Raw genomic sequence first — 15,278 nt, 5'->3', positions numbered from 1 at the left:
AAAATATCATGAAACCATGTGAAATGTGTAGATTGATAATGTTGAGTTCTCATAAGAAATAATTCAAGAAATACAAGACTGAAGCTTGAATGTTTTTGACATTTGTAAGTTCAGTAAGATTTCAACTGTTTATAGCCACCTGCTTCGTCTAATTTGTTTTTCAAGGTTTTTAGTACTTTATGCAATAGACTTCGTGGTACTAACCAGAGATGGTTGCAGTGGTGAAGTTATAAATATGTTGTTTAGATTTTGGAGTTCTTTAAGATGAAGATATTTAAACCAGTTTGATAGATTGATATAAAGTGTCTTTTAACTGCAACAAAAACTTAACGATTACTAAAACAGAAGGGTTTCACTTTGTAAGAGCAATGTCAACTAATTTTCTATAGTAATAACTGCTTATTGTTGTTAGACTTAAGAATATGTATTTTTATGGAATTCTGTCCAAAACCAAGATGGCTCTACAGAAGAGTTTTGTACTGCTTGTTAATATCAGAGTGCATCACAAATTACAGAAAAAAATCAGAAGGTATTTGTCTCATACCTTGCTGTCTCATACCACTTAGAAAATACAATACTAAGGTTGTTTTGTATTATTTCTTTATTTTCATTGTTCCATTTGCTAGCTTTGAAATTGTTTTGAATTTGAAGCATTTTGCTTTGTCTAAAAAAGGACAGAATATAATCATGGAATAATTTGGGTTGGAAGGGACCTCTGGAGGTCATCTGGTCCAACCATCTGCTCAAAGTAGAACTAACTTTGAAGTTAAATCAAGTTGTTCAGCCCTATTTGTGAGGCCCTATAACAGATGTTGTTATGGTTTTCTGAATGACAGGGAATTTGTCCTTTATGAATACCAGGCTGCAGAAGCCACCTAACAGTTTATTGCAGTGCTACTTCAGATCTCAAGAAGGCATGGTGGTGTCTCTAGACATTCAAAGGTAGTTCTGCCATTACTACAAAGAAGATGTATTCCTTGGTGTCATTTGCAGATGTGCCTCTAGTAAGCCAGTGAGAGAACACAATGATGACATCAAGGCTCTTGTTTTTATGTCCCTCTGAATAGAATTAATCTGGCTGATATCATGAAATAGAGGGGATGTTGCAAACTATTACCAAAGTAGCTTTATTATGCAGTAAAGTGATTGCTTATCAGTACTCAGAACTGAATACAGTGGTTGAGTTGAAGTCTAAGTGGAAGATCCTATTTCCATATTTATATATCATAATGTGCCACAGTTTGGTAGCTGGAAAGACCTATCTAGGCCAGTTCTTCAAGTGTCATTTCTTAAGTCCCATTAGCTTCAGTAAGCATGAGGCATGAATGGAATGTAGGTTCTATACTTTACATTAAAAACAAGCAAGCAAGCAAACAAACAAACAAAAAACACAACTTGGAAATAATCAGCTTGAATGCTTCAGTATGATAGTAATAATATCTTTTCATCAGGAGGTATGCTAGTAAGAGTAACTGCACACTTCAAGCAGTACAAGGTGCTTAGCAAATGCACATAATTTTGCCAGACAGTCATCACAAAAGTGTATTGTAATTAAATTAATACAATGGCTTCTTTCTGAAAGAAGAAAATGTCTTTCACTTGTTGCCTCTGATTTAGGCCTGGGATTAGAGAAACACGGTACATTCCTTAAGCAGCATGAATTCTGCTTTTGTAAATGAAAAGAGGAACTTGCTTGTGGCCAGATTTTTTGGCCATCTTGACTGTGTGAAATTAGAAATTATGTGCTATTTATGTCAAGTAGTGGAACCAACTTAAACAGCTCATGTTTAACTCCTTGGTGCTGGATTCACAAAGTACCATCTGTTACCAAGAACCGATGCACTCTGAAACACCTACTTAAAAGAATTAGCTACTTAATTATTAAGATCCTCAGTATCTTCTGCATTAATCAAGGCTGAAAGTGCAAAAATAAAGATAATTTTATATTTACTTTGTTCCACAGCAGTTCTTTATATGGTTTAGTGGGGACTGCTAGCGTTAGGTCAGAGGTTGGACTCGATGGTCTTGAGGTCTCTTCCAACCTAGAAATTCTGTGATTCTGTGTGATTTATGAAGTTACTTCTGCAATTCTCATCACTTGCTGCAGTAACTCCCATACATGGAAATATTAGAATGTAATTTAGTATGATTCTTTTCAACATATTACAATAATATTTTCTAACCCAGCACACTGTCTTTCCTACCATTTTATCAGTGTTTGTTATTTGAGTATAAGGTAACTGTCTTTGTTCAAGTAAAGCTTTAGATCCCTTCACTTGTCTTTTAATGAAGTCTATGTGCATTTATGTCCCCCTGTTTAAATAAAACTTTTAAAGTACTTCTAGATATTTAAAATCAATATATATGCCCCTTGTTTTGCTTAAAAAGACAAATATTTAAAATGCATTAAGACTTGGCTTCAGGCTTCTTTCTTTGTTCTGGTAAATGCTAAAGCAGAAAAAAAAAAAAAAAGAACACTTAAAACAGGGAGAGGCAAAGAATCCTCCATTGTCTGATAAATCAACCAAACGAGAATAATGAATTAAATTACAGAGAAGAATAAAATGCAAGGCAAGGCAAAGCAAATAGAAAGCTGCCACAAATGCTTTTAAAACCAGATCTTAGGAAAACAAAATTAACTTTCACTTAGTTCAGGGAGATAAATGAAGTGACTGTATGTGCTCTCTGCTTGCAATAAGGTATTTCATATGGCAGGTTTTAAAATAATTGAAAGCTTTCCCAACATTATCCTGTGGTCCTTTCTCACGCAACTAATACCATTGAAATTAATGAAACCCTTCAATGACAGTTGGAGTTTCTAGTTGTTATTTTAAATAATTCAATAGTAGTTTCTTGACACTAAGGAATTACTTAGTTTGGTACTAACCGTTGCTTTGCAAGATCAGTGTTTGAACAGCTGGCCATCTCCTAATCATAGATACTTAAGCAGTAAAATATTTGTACTTGAAGGTATCGCTGTAGTGCAGATGGTTCTTTCAAAAAGAAGATCTTACTGTTAATTATAGTGACATACACAGCAATGTATTTATCTTGTGTTTCCATGCAAATATATTGGCTCAGCAGAGGTTGATTGTGGGAGTATACATAATGTTCAATGGTATTTAGGGATTTAATTGGTAAAGTTGGCCCCAAGCACAGCAATCTTTGACTAGATCAACTTCAGAAATTCACCAGGAGACATCGCATAATTTTACTTTTCCACATGTGCTAAAGCTGATTCAGATACCTGTATCCTATGGGCTTCCCCAGCATTCCTTCTGGTGAAGCTGGACCATATGAGGTTCAACAAGTCCAAGTGCCAGATCCTGCAATTGGGGCACAACAAGCAACACTACAGGCTGGGAGATGAGTGGTTAGAAAGGAGTATTGGTTGATAGTCGACTGAATATGAGCCAACAGTGTGCTCAGGTGGCCAAGAAGGCCAACAGCATCCTTGCATAAGAGGCAGTGTGGCCAGCAGATCTAGGGAAGTGATTGTCCCCCTGTGCTCTGGTGAGGCCGCACCTCGAGTACTGTGTTCAGTTTTGGGCTCCTCACTACAAGAAGGACATGGAGGTGCTCGAGTGAGCCCAGAGAAGGGCAACAAAGCTGGTGAGGGGTCTGGAGAACAAGTCTTACAAGGAGTGGCTGAAGGAGCTGGGGTTGTTGCCTGGAGATGAGGAGGCTCAGGGGCGACCTTATCGCACTCTACAGGTACCTTAAATGAGGCTGTAGTGAGGTGGGGGTTGGTCTATTCTCCCACGTGCCTGGTGACAGGACGAGGAGGAATGGGCTGAAGTTGTGCCAGGGGAGGTTTACATTGGGTATTAGGAAGAACTTCTTTATGAAAGGGTTGTTAGGCATTGGAATGGGCTACCCAGGGAAGTGGTTGAGTCACCATCCCTGGAGGTCTTTAAAAGACGTTTAGATTAGAGCTTAGTGATATGGTTTAGGGGAGGACTTGTTAGTGTTAGGTCAGAATTTACGATCTTGGAGGTCTCTTCTAACCTAGATGATTCTGTGATTCTGTAATGCTATCAGCTATAACTGTAGTGGGAAGTTGTTCCAGAGTTAAAAGAATAGCCTGTCAGAAGTATTCTTCTGTGTTTCGTACTCCTTCTTAACTTTGCCTCACATAGGCCTAATCTAATTCCAGGAATAAACTTTTTGTTATCTCACTGCTGATTTTTAAAATCTCTTTCTTTTTGCCTCCTAGAAGAGAGTGAAAGCAGGAGCATCTGACCATCTCCACTTACATTTACATTATACTTTATGAACTGACTACAGGGCTTAAACTATATGGTTTGCATTTGGTTTATGTCTAAATGTGAAGAGCCAACAGTACTTAAAATGTTGCTGGTAGGAGTCACAAAAAATCAACAAATAATACAATTAGTGAAGCAGATAAATGTGCAACTTCTCAAATAGTATGCAACTTTAAGATCACATTTACAATAGCAGCAGTCTCAGGGGCATCTCCACTGGAAATGAGACAATGTTGGGGAGGTTTTTTAATATCACAGTTTACTGCCTTTCTTCATGTTTCCACAGACACAACAGAAACCTCAAATGACTGCCTTTTACTTGCTTCCAAACCTCCATACCTTTCAGGGTAGGTGGTTAAAGGTCTCGATATGAGAGATTTAGAGGCAAGTTTCTCCAATGATTAGTCACAGGAATGTAATTGGAAATTTTTCAAAGCCTGCCAGGAAATCAAATAAGAGAAGCCAAATCAGAACTACCTACTGTGGTACCAGAGCAAAAGCAGCACAGAAGGCTTATTTTGCTTAGCAGATCGCCACTGATACCTGCTGAAGACAGACTATGGCTGTACTGGACTACTTACACCAAAAATATTCACTAAACTAGTTCTAACACGTTGTCTGGTTAATTCACACATTGTGTCATTTTAAAATGTACATAGTGTGTGCTGTTCACAAGCCCTCACTCCAGAACGCTTATAAGTAATTGTGAAAATATATTCATTTTGATTTAGGAGGTTGAAAGTCCTGTTTTTATTCTTAACCTTAATAACTGAAAAATATATTTTCAAAAGCAGTATTCCCAAACTGTATTACTAGGTCATTTCCAGTAAAAGCTTTGCCTTACATCCTTACACAGTCATTTCCAGTTAAAGCTTTGACTTACATCCTTACACAATCATACGTGAAGCAATCCTACCATTCCTACTGTGAATTAAAAGATCCTGAGGTACTGCAGGTTATCAGGATACCTTTCATCAACTGTGGTGTAATAACCATCTGTAAGTGCTCTCAGCATACCTGAGTTCCTGGTGTGGCATGCCATGATGCACACCATGAATGGCCAGTTTAAGAACTTGTTGGAGCATTTTGCATGCATTGTACATGTACATGTACTGTCAATTTTTTTCCGTCCATGAGGTATGAGAGAGAAGGGAGTAGCAGGTGCATCTCTGCATCTTCTCCCACTGAGTAGTTAAGCTGGCTGTATACCTGGACTCTGGAAATGGGAAGAATTCCCAGATTCCCTACCCTCACTATAGCCTCCCCACTTACATTAAGGTCAAGATTTGACAATGTTACACAGAAGGCTAACCTTAGTGACAGAATGCTCATAATTAGCCTTGGACTTATTTATATTTTTTTTTCAATAAATTCTATTTTTGTATGCTTAAATATATGTGAAGGTTTGTATGGTGCTTCTATTCAGGATTCAAGCAGCTATTACGAGACTTGGAGTTTACACAAGGCAAATTTCCCTGTAATAGAAAACCAGAAAAAAATACTGTTGAACTAACTTTATATAGGGTGTTGTGTGTGGGAAAGGGAGTGGCAGTAGAGATAATCTGGTTTAGAGGTGATTCCAGACTTAAATCCTTTAATACAAACATCCTTAAACCTTGAACCTTTAAATCGTAAACCTAGATACGGAAACAAACACTGTGGCTCAGACCCACCCCTAAATTATATAGTAATTTTTAATATAATTTTTGGAAAGGATTATTGTTGTGTTATGCAAAGAGTGTATTCTGTAGAAAGAATGTTTGTTTTAAATTGAATAATGTGAGAAACGGAATATTTGCAATTTAAACAATGCTGCTCATGTTCCATGTAAAAGTTGGAAACAATATCATTTGCCTTGTTAAGAACTGTTTATTGAATGTAGTTTAAATATCAGCTGAGGGGGTTGGTGTTTATTTTAATCATACTGCTTGAATAGGTGATCATTAAAAAGTTATTGTTCTCAGGTGTCATGAACACCATGCATTTCATAACCAAACATTTGGCATTTTTGATTTTTTTTCTACCACTGGGTGAATCAATACACAGGCAGCTAAAGTGCCAGAGTAGTTTTCGTTTCAGTCTTCTAAGAAAACTTGGCTAAAATTCCAGAGACAGAGCACATCAACATCATAGCTTTTTACAGGGGAAAACACATTAGCTTGGTCTCTTCCAACCTAGATGATTCTGTGATTCTGTGATACATTGTGTTGACCTACCTATCCTAAGACTGGCAGCTCACTTAAGTAGCATAGGTAAAATATAAAATATAAAAAAAATATATAAAATATAAACTTACTATTCCATCATTATTTCTTGTCCTGTCATTAGCCTCAAATTTCAAATGTTGATGAGAAACTCCATGACTCATAGAGGAATAGAACAGCTTGTAAACCAATATTGAAGAAATAACTGTTATGATCAAATATTGCTGAGATCATATTTTGCTTCTCTGCCGTACACTGAAGTACTCTCTCTCAAACCATTTTTCAGTCATACTGTTATTACAGCATGACACTGTCGAGAGTAATAATTACCAAGTGGATCACTTTATACTAATCATGTCTTCAAAAGTGAAGCATCTAGTAGTAAATAACAGTGCTTCATTTATTCAGTTGATTTTTTTTCCAAATTTATGCCTTTCCTACATATTTTTTCAGGACCTTTCCACCAATTGGTTTTTATCAGAAAAACTGTTTATGAAAGCTGGTGAATTTTATAATTTTGTGTTTCCATGGAGAATGGTGGCCTGATAAACAGATGAATGAAGGGCTGAGAGAGCAGAAGACAATTCATAATATTCTATCTCAAATATTGGCATAATAGTTCTTGGTGTGGAAATATGGGAAAATTATGCTGCCATTCATGCTTGTGTGAGAATGGTGGCTTAGAAGCAGTGTTGTACTGTATTATATCCACACCTGCAAAGGTGCATCAAGGGTTGCATACTGAGAAACTATAGGGCAGGAACAACCTATTCCTATTTCTTCAAGAAGTCTTTGACCTGTACACAGCTTCAGGCATTTCAGAGATGATAAAATATTTTTCTTTATGTAAGACATAAATTTCACTATTTCGCTGTTTACCATAGCAGAGCTACACTATTTAATACAAAATAAATATTTTTGTCCTGGGTGGTATATTATTTGACAAAGTATTTATGCAAAGCTCCTGCTATAACTTTGCCCTAGAAACAATCAAGCTGGTCAATATTGAGACATGCTTCATGTGCCCCGAGCTGACTCTACCCTGGGCTATAATATTAAATATAAAATCTTTACCCAGTCTGATTAAACTTTGCTATAGTCAATTTTTAGAGCAGTAATGCTGCAAGGCATGCAATCCAGAAAGGAAACTACTTGCTATATATCCTACTTGCTATTAATCTAAAACAATTAAAGACATGTTCAAGACCATATTTTGACCATAGTTTGTATGGTCATTAATGTCTTGATCTTGTTGGATACTAAACTTTCTGGCCTTATCCATTAGCTACTCTTAACTATTGAAGTCAACACAACTGTTACTATGCTTAAGTGCTTTGTTGAATCAGGGCCAGAGTGCTCAGAAGCTGGTAAGATCAACCCCGCAGTAAGAGAAAAGAAACAAAAAACATGTGGCCAGTCACAAGTAATCATTGCAGTTGTAGTGTATGAAGCATCAGCTTTAGCTGATGGGCTTATCCATGGGCTTAGCTACATGCAAAACCAATTCCTTCAGTAATTTTCTTACTGAATAGCTTCACAGAAACTACAGTCTATTTATGGCATTCTGTTTGAAGGAAGGTTAGGTTGGAATGAAGGTAGCAGGTTTTCATATGGCAAATTATCTTCCAAACTTTGATAACAGCCATTTTGCACATGCAGTTAATAGGTTAATTATAATTGGGGGTGGGGGTGGGGAATTGGGTCAGTTTCCTGAAGTAATGACAAGAAATACACAACAAAACAACATTTATTTACAGGAATACTTTTGAATGTATGCTATTTTTATTGAATTAATATTTTTGTGCTGCCAGGTAAAGCTTTTAAATCTACCTTTAAATCCTCCCTCCCTCCCTCCCTTCTTTCCTTCCTTCCTTCCTTCCTTCCTTGCTTCCACCATATTTAATTCTAATGGGGAAACCTATCAGGTACTGCTTAATAATTATTTCAAATCCGGTTGCTTTCCAGCAATAGATGTTGTGGTTTGGCCCAACAGGCAGCTAAGCATTTCACAACCATTCATTCACTAACTACATGCCACAGTGGCATGAGGGAGAGAATTGGAAGAAAAGGGCAAAAAACTCACGGGTTGAGATAAAGACAGTTTAATAAGGCAGAAAAAGAAGGGAAAATAATAATAATAATGATGATAAAAGAATATACAAAGTGAGGCACAATGAAATTTATCATCATCCGCTGACCAAAGCCCAGCTCGTCCCTGACCAGTGGCACCCACCTCAGACAACCCCCCCAGTTTTATTGTTCTACATGATGTCATTTGGTGTGGGACATCCCTTTGGCCAGCCTAGATCAGCTGTCCTGGCTGTGTCCCCCTAGCTCCTTGTGCACCCACACCCTTCTTTCTGGCATGGCAGCACAAGAAACTGAAAAGTCCTTGGCTCTGTATAAATGCTGCTCTGCAACATCTAAAAGATTGGTGTGTTATCAGCATTGTTCTCATCCCAAGTCCAAAACACAGTGCCATACTACTTACGAGGTATAGAATTATCCCAGCTGAAACCAAGACAATGTTAGTGTGTTTACCAATGCCAAACATTTTTCTTCCGATTAAGCCTTCATTTGAGCTGCTGTTGTTGAACAAGTCTGCTTTGAAATGTTGTTTTCCATCAACTCCCATTTGATTTTTCTTTCTAGTAAGTTTCTGTGATTTGGTTGCCCACACAGTAATACTGTCACAGCTGGCATTAATTTGCATTTTTATACCAAATTGCAGGCACACGTCATTCAACAGCCATCTATCAAACAGAATAATATAGAACTATAGGGCTGAAACACTTCTACAGCAGAGACTGTTACCATTATCACCACTTGACAGGCATGGAGCAGAGGTAGGGAGGTAAGAAGTGCTTTGCCTAAAGACTTCCAGCCAACCAGCGACCCAGCTAACCCCAGTACCCAAAACAATCTGATGCAATTTACTTGCTGTAGATTAAAGGAATACAAAGAAATACATGCCTCTTAAATGTTTGTACCTAGTCTCCTAGAGTGGTAGTAGGTTGCTGTGATATTGATGTTGCTGGGCTGCATGAACAAACTTCAGTGCTGCTTCTGCCCATGCTTATGCTGATTCTCTATCTACAAAGCAGACTTCAGCTCCTCTTGATTGTCAAGTTGGCAACCTTCTGTCAAGTTGGCACCCTTCAGGAGCAGTAAATACAACGTGGAAAAAAAGTATTTGAGGCAAAGAAAGGAGCTGTCTGTAGTAACGTGGCAGAAAAAAGAAACCGCATTAGATGAAATTATTCACACCGCTGGCATTACTGGAAATGTATAGCAAGATAAATATGTGGAAAGTGTTGGCAAAGAAGAGCAATAGACATTACTTATTTTATTTGGTTTATTTTTCAGAAATGTATTTTCCAGAAAATGTAGAATCATTTAAACCAGAAAATCCAGCTGTGAAAAGTTGCAGGATTACCTGGCATTGTGATGGGTGATTTTTCTAAGTGAATCTCAAAGCTTCAGGTGCTGTCTGGAGATTATGAGATCTAGCAGATGTAAAATGTAGGCCAAGGGCATTCCTATTAACTGTCATGCAGAATATGTTGCAGTACTTTTAGCAAACTTTTCGATACACAGTGTTTAAATTGTGCATAGAAACCAGAACTTTTCAAAGTGTCAAACTGAGGTACTTGTTATTAATTGACTTGTAATTCATTGACATTAATAACATTTTGAGATGCTTTAACATTTTTTTTTTAAAAGATACATAATAAATGTGCACTTTCCTCAAACATATATCTGAAATATATTTATTTTATTAGAATGGAACAGAAGAGTTTAGGTTACAGAGGGGGAGAAAGAAGGTAAGTTTGGCAAAGGACATCTTCATAAATAGTGAAAGCTTTGTGTATTCATTTGAAAATAAAGGCTATTTTTAGTTGGAACATAAGAGGGAGGGAATCAAAACAGACATCTTTTCAACATGCTTTAAAGCAAGCCCAGATCACTACATTTCTAGTTAGAGATATGAGATGTCTGTTCAACAAAGTTAGAAGGAAAAGAGCTAAGCACTTGTGGAATTTTAAGAACATGCTCATGTGATGCCCGTATAGGAATGTTTTTATTAGTTTAGGAACTCATTTTATACTTCAGAAAATTCACCTTAAAAATCATAGCAAAAATAATTAACATTAGCTATTAATTTCTTTGAAAGGATTAGTTCTGTGCAGCTGTCTGAAACATCAAGAATTCTTTGGCTTGGGCAGCTAAAGATCATGTCCATGTCAGTAACTTTAGGTGATTTCTTGAAGTGACTTATGTAAAATATTTTTATGGTTTGCCTTTCTTTTTTTTTTTTTTTTTCTTTTTTTTCTTTTTTTTTGTAAAGAAATAATTGAACAAAAGTACAAACAAAAGAACAGAAGTAATTGTTTGAGTAATCTGCTTGCAGTAAAAAAGTTCTTTAAGGAGTTCTTACTTAAGTGACTATTCTATTGACTAACTTCGCAAGCTTAGAGATGCTTAAAAGTCCTTCAAGTCACGTGTTTCTATGCAAATATTTTCAGTTCTGGGAAAGATGATTGCTCGCAATTTGTGCTTGGTGGATGAGTCTTTTTAGTGTTAAATGGCATGCTTTCTAATCAGAAGAACAAGGGAGTTACCAAACTTTCTAAAGACTTCCAATTGGAAGAATCAAGAAAACTCCTAACTATTAAGAGGAAGATGGATTTTATATTAAAAAAAAAAAAAAAAAAAAAAAAAAAAAAAAAAGGTTTTATAATGTGATATATAAGAGAAAAATGTGAAATATCTAAGAACTGAAATGAAGGATTTTGCCATTTCTTTGCAGTGATATGTTCCCATTCTAGAAGGGTTAGCAGAGCTTTGTGATAAAACTGCCAGAAATCAGTCCCAGTAGATACTGGATATTCTGTAAATATTAACTACTCAAATGACTTTTTGGAAGAAGTTACAGCTGTGAATTACAGTGTATTGACTTCATCTGGACTTAATGCACAACCATTAGCTTTGGAGATAGTGACTGACATTCAACTAGGATGCAGCTTGAACTGTTTGTCCCGTACCTGTTGCTGAGTTCTAATGGACAGCTGAAAAGAAAAATCTTAAAAATGTTACATTGGTGATCTCAATGGAAGGAGAAAAGAAGGCTAGGATAAGCTTTTCTTTTGCATGTGCTGTAAACAGAGAATGAGTTACATAAATACTAAACTCGAGAGCCATAAACTTTATAAGCAATTCCGGGAAAAAAATGTGTGTTTTCATCTTTCTTTTTTTTTTTTTCTTTTTTTTTTTCCTTTTTTTTTTCTTTTATTTTTTTTTTTCTGATTGAAGTCTCTTAGGTGGCTTTTTAGATCATTCCATACATCTTGCATCATTCTAATAAAAAAAAAAATTTAAGAAAAAAAATTTCTAAAGCAATCTCGTCATTTAATGTGCATACTTCATTCATATATATACACTTTGAGTTCTTCATGCCTCTAGTTGTATTTAATTAAAAAATGTCCAACTTTTCCTGAGTTTTGGAAAAGTTTCTGTCCCAAATAGGACCTATTTTTCTGTTATGTTTCAGTTTTGCAACCCATATTACTCAAGCTTCATGAAGAATATGCATGCAAAACCCTTCCTGAAATAACTTGAGTTATGTATTGACTCAAAATAAAGAAAATCTTGTTTGTTTGTTTGTTTGTTTGTTTTTCAATATAGGTTGCTATGAGAATACCAGGATTCCTTTGTTCATTTTGTTTAAATATAAAAATATGAAATTGTGGTTATTAAAAACATTATTAAAAACATTAATTCTATATTTACAGTATCAAGTTAATAGGAGAAGCAAGATTGACATAAAAAGTTTTTTGAACCTCTTCCTCGTTTTCTAGCTCAAACAGATAAGTTATTTGGAACCACAGCTGTTTATGAATGAGTGACTAAGGGTTTGCTAATGCACAAGAGGTGAATTAGGAAGGAAGGCAAGAACTGTGAGAGAGAAGAAGCTGCTGAAAAGCTCACAAAATAAATAGATGTGGAGCTACAATAGAACCAAAAAGCTTTCTGCAGTGCCAAAAGCTGAAAATACCAAATATTTTGGATGACAATTGATTTAATTACGTTTCTGGAAAAAGGCATAGTGAACCTCTGGACTGATATATCTGTGTGCTGAGTTGATGTAAACTCTTGATTCTTGGTATTTTGTAGCTTTACAAAGACCAGTCTACCTTACATGCAGATAGTTTAAATGATAAGTTCTGATTATCAGATAATATGCAATCAATAAGAGATTTCATCATTGCAATCACTATGGTCATTTGGCACAAGCTGCACAGTGTTAATATAGTCAGATTAATATAGCACACAACACTTTCAGATCCCAGGAGAGGGGTACAAGCAGGTGATAGGCAATAATTGAGTGAACTGGAACAGATAAAATCAGATGAAACCTACTTCCAAGTGCACTGTGATTGTGTCTTCATCCAAGAGGCATATCAAATGGGAAAAGCCCAGCAACCAAGAGGCAAGTGAAAGCACATCCAGGTATTTATTTGTTTCTAAGTGAGAGGGAATAATCACAAGGCAACAATTTATTTCTTTATACACTTCTTTTTGAGAGCATTTGGAGTTCTGAAGAAAACATACAAAAAATTAGCATACATGTTATGAAGACAAGTGCTACAAAAATCTATTTCAAGGAGGTTTCTCATCAGTCTTTTTTACTAGAATACGATTTTAGCTAGTTTCAGACACTAATTATTTTCTCTTTAATTTATAATCCTTCCCTTCTGCATCTAACTTGCTCATAGCAGTCTAATGCCAGACCAGCCCTAAGGGCAGCAAAGATATTTGTTTTCCCTCTTGGAACCCACAATCAGGCTCTTGGCATTAGTGGCTATGTCAAACCAAGTTAATTAATAATATCAGACACGTAATTTTGCATCCTCTGTACTGAGAGGGGAACTAAATCCAGAAAAAAAAAATAATAATAAAAAAGAATATATTTGTACTTTGAGTTTTTCTTCTTTTGTCTAAGTCTTTATTGCTCTTTGGTTTTCTTCCTTATGCAATCAGTATTGAGAAAAACAGCTATAAATTATTATGGTTATAGTTATTTGTAGGGCTCTCAAAAAGTGAAGAGCTGGAAGTTGCTTGAAAGCTTCTGTTTGAAAACATAGTGCTGTAAGTTTTGTCACTCAAGACTTTGGTATTACTCCTAAGAGTCAGAGACAGAATTTTATTTCGGCAGATACAAAACAGGTCTTGTGATACATTCTGAAAAGACAAATCTCAGGATTTTGCAGGTATTTCCACATACCTCCAGGCACAGATTTCTCAAGTAGTGCCAGACAGCAGTGTTGCAATGCTCTGACAATATAAACAGTCATGGGCAGTCATGACAGTCAAAGTCATTCCGTTCATTTACAAGATATTCAGAAGGGGGAGCATTGAGATTATTTTTAATACTCACATACACAGATGCTTACATTTCTGAAAATGTTAATTCTCTATTTTAAAGTCAACATGTTAGCTGATATGGCTTAAATTACATAACTGTATAATACTTTCTCCATTTTATTAATGTGTGCTTATGAACAAGTGAGGAATTACCAACTCTAGAATATTTAAAATTCCTATATATATTCATATATATACATATGTGTGTGTATATATATATATATATATGAAATTGAGAACTTTCAATGGTGAAAGTGTAATTATGTCTTCTCCTCTTTTTTTGAACCATTTAGATATCAACATGAATCAATTCCAAGTCCACTGGTTACTGGAGTCCTGTGCACACAATGACACCAAGGGACTTGGGAAAGTAACTGAGCTGACTTATGTAAGTCTCCATTAAGACTTGTGCTTGACTCTGAATAGCTTCTAAACAGCAAGTGAAAGGATGGTTCTGTAACATAACACAGTATGTTTCATACTATATTTCACATATAAGTAATCATAGAATGGCTCGGGTTGGAAGGGACCTTAAAGACCATCCAGTTCTAACCCCCCCACCATGGGCATACTTTCCAATACATCAGGTTGCACAGGGCCTCATCTTGAAAGACCAAACTGGTCTTCTCTGGGCAAGCTGTTCCAGTGCTTCACCACCCTCTGAGTGAAGAATCAGTAAGAATAAGTAAGAATGCTTCTTTGTTACTTTCTTCTTATGCAAAAGATAGAAATGATGCACCTGGAGTATTGTTTTCTGTCTGTTTGTTTGTTTTGTTGTTGTTGTCTTAAATCCAAGCTAAGCTAAAATCATAATACTTTGTTGGTGTTATTCGGAAAACAAGAGCAGACAAATTTATAGCTAAGTACCTATATATTTCTACAGCATATAGAACACAGGGCTTGATTTATGATTAGAACTGTAAGACTCTATCAAAGTGTAAATACTGACAAGTAATAATAGTAATTAATAAGACAGGTTTCCTTTTAGACATGCGGGTATGTTTCACAACCCTGAGGAGAATAATAGAATTAGAAAAACAGAACAATAGTTGAAAAATACTAGAAATTAAATCTGAAAGTTGCACAGATATCAGATAAGGAGAAAAGATACATCTAAGGACGTCAGATCAAATATATGTTACAGTTTCAGTTCTTCATACTTATATTGTTGGTAATCTGGTATCATCTAGACATCATACTGTATCTGCAAGACATTATTTGAAAAATACAGTACTGTGATGAGTGCATCACAATTGATTTAGTGGGTTGTGTTGAATGGAATAAAACATAATTCACCTTTACTTCTTACTATGAACTGTACTACCAGATCAATTCAATGGAGTTAATGGCATGTAAAAGTAGAGTAAATCATAAGAAATAATTT

At 35.8% G+C, this 15,278-nt stretch overlaps 1 protein-coding gene across 2 annotated transcripts in view; it reads left to right on the top strand.

The window, feature by feature from the left end:
- ANOS1 (anosmin 1) overlaps nucleotides 1-15,278 on the top strand; it is a 136,992-nt gene that overhangs the window by 109,696 nt on the left and 12,018 nt on the right. For both annotated transcript variants that reach the window (XM_084519075.1, XM_084519074.1), the window contains one exon: nucleotides 14,188-14,282. In XM_084519075.1, coding sequence (XP_084375201.1) covers nucleotides 14,188-14,282 — 95 coding nt within the window. The remainder of the gene's footprint in view (nucleotides 1-14,187; nucleotides 14,283-15,278) is intronic.

The sequence above is a fragment of the Aythya ferina genome (assembly GCF_964211825.1).
Source record: "Aythya ferina genome assembly, chromosome: 1".
Taxonomy (NCBI): domain Eukaryota; kingdom Metazoa; phylum Chordata; class Aves; order Anseriformes; family Anatidae; genus Aythya; species Aythya ferina.
The sequence above is the reverse complement of the archived record's forward strand: the minus strand, read 5'-3'. Positions and strand labels throughout refer to the sequence as shown.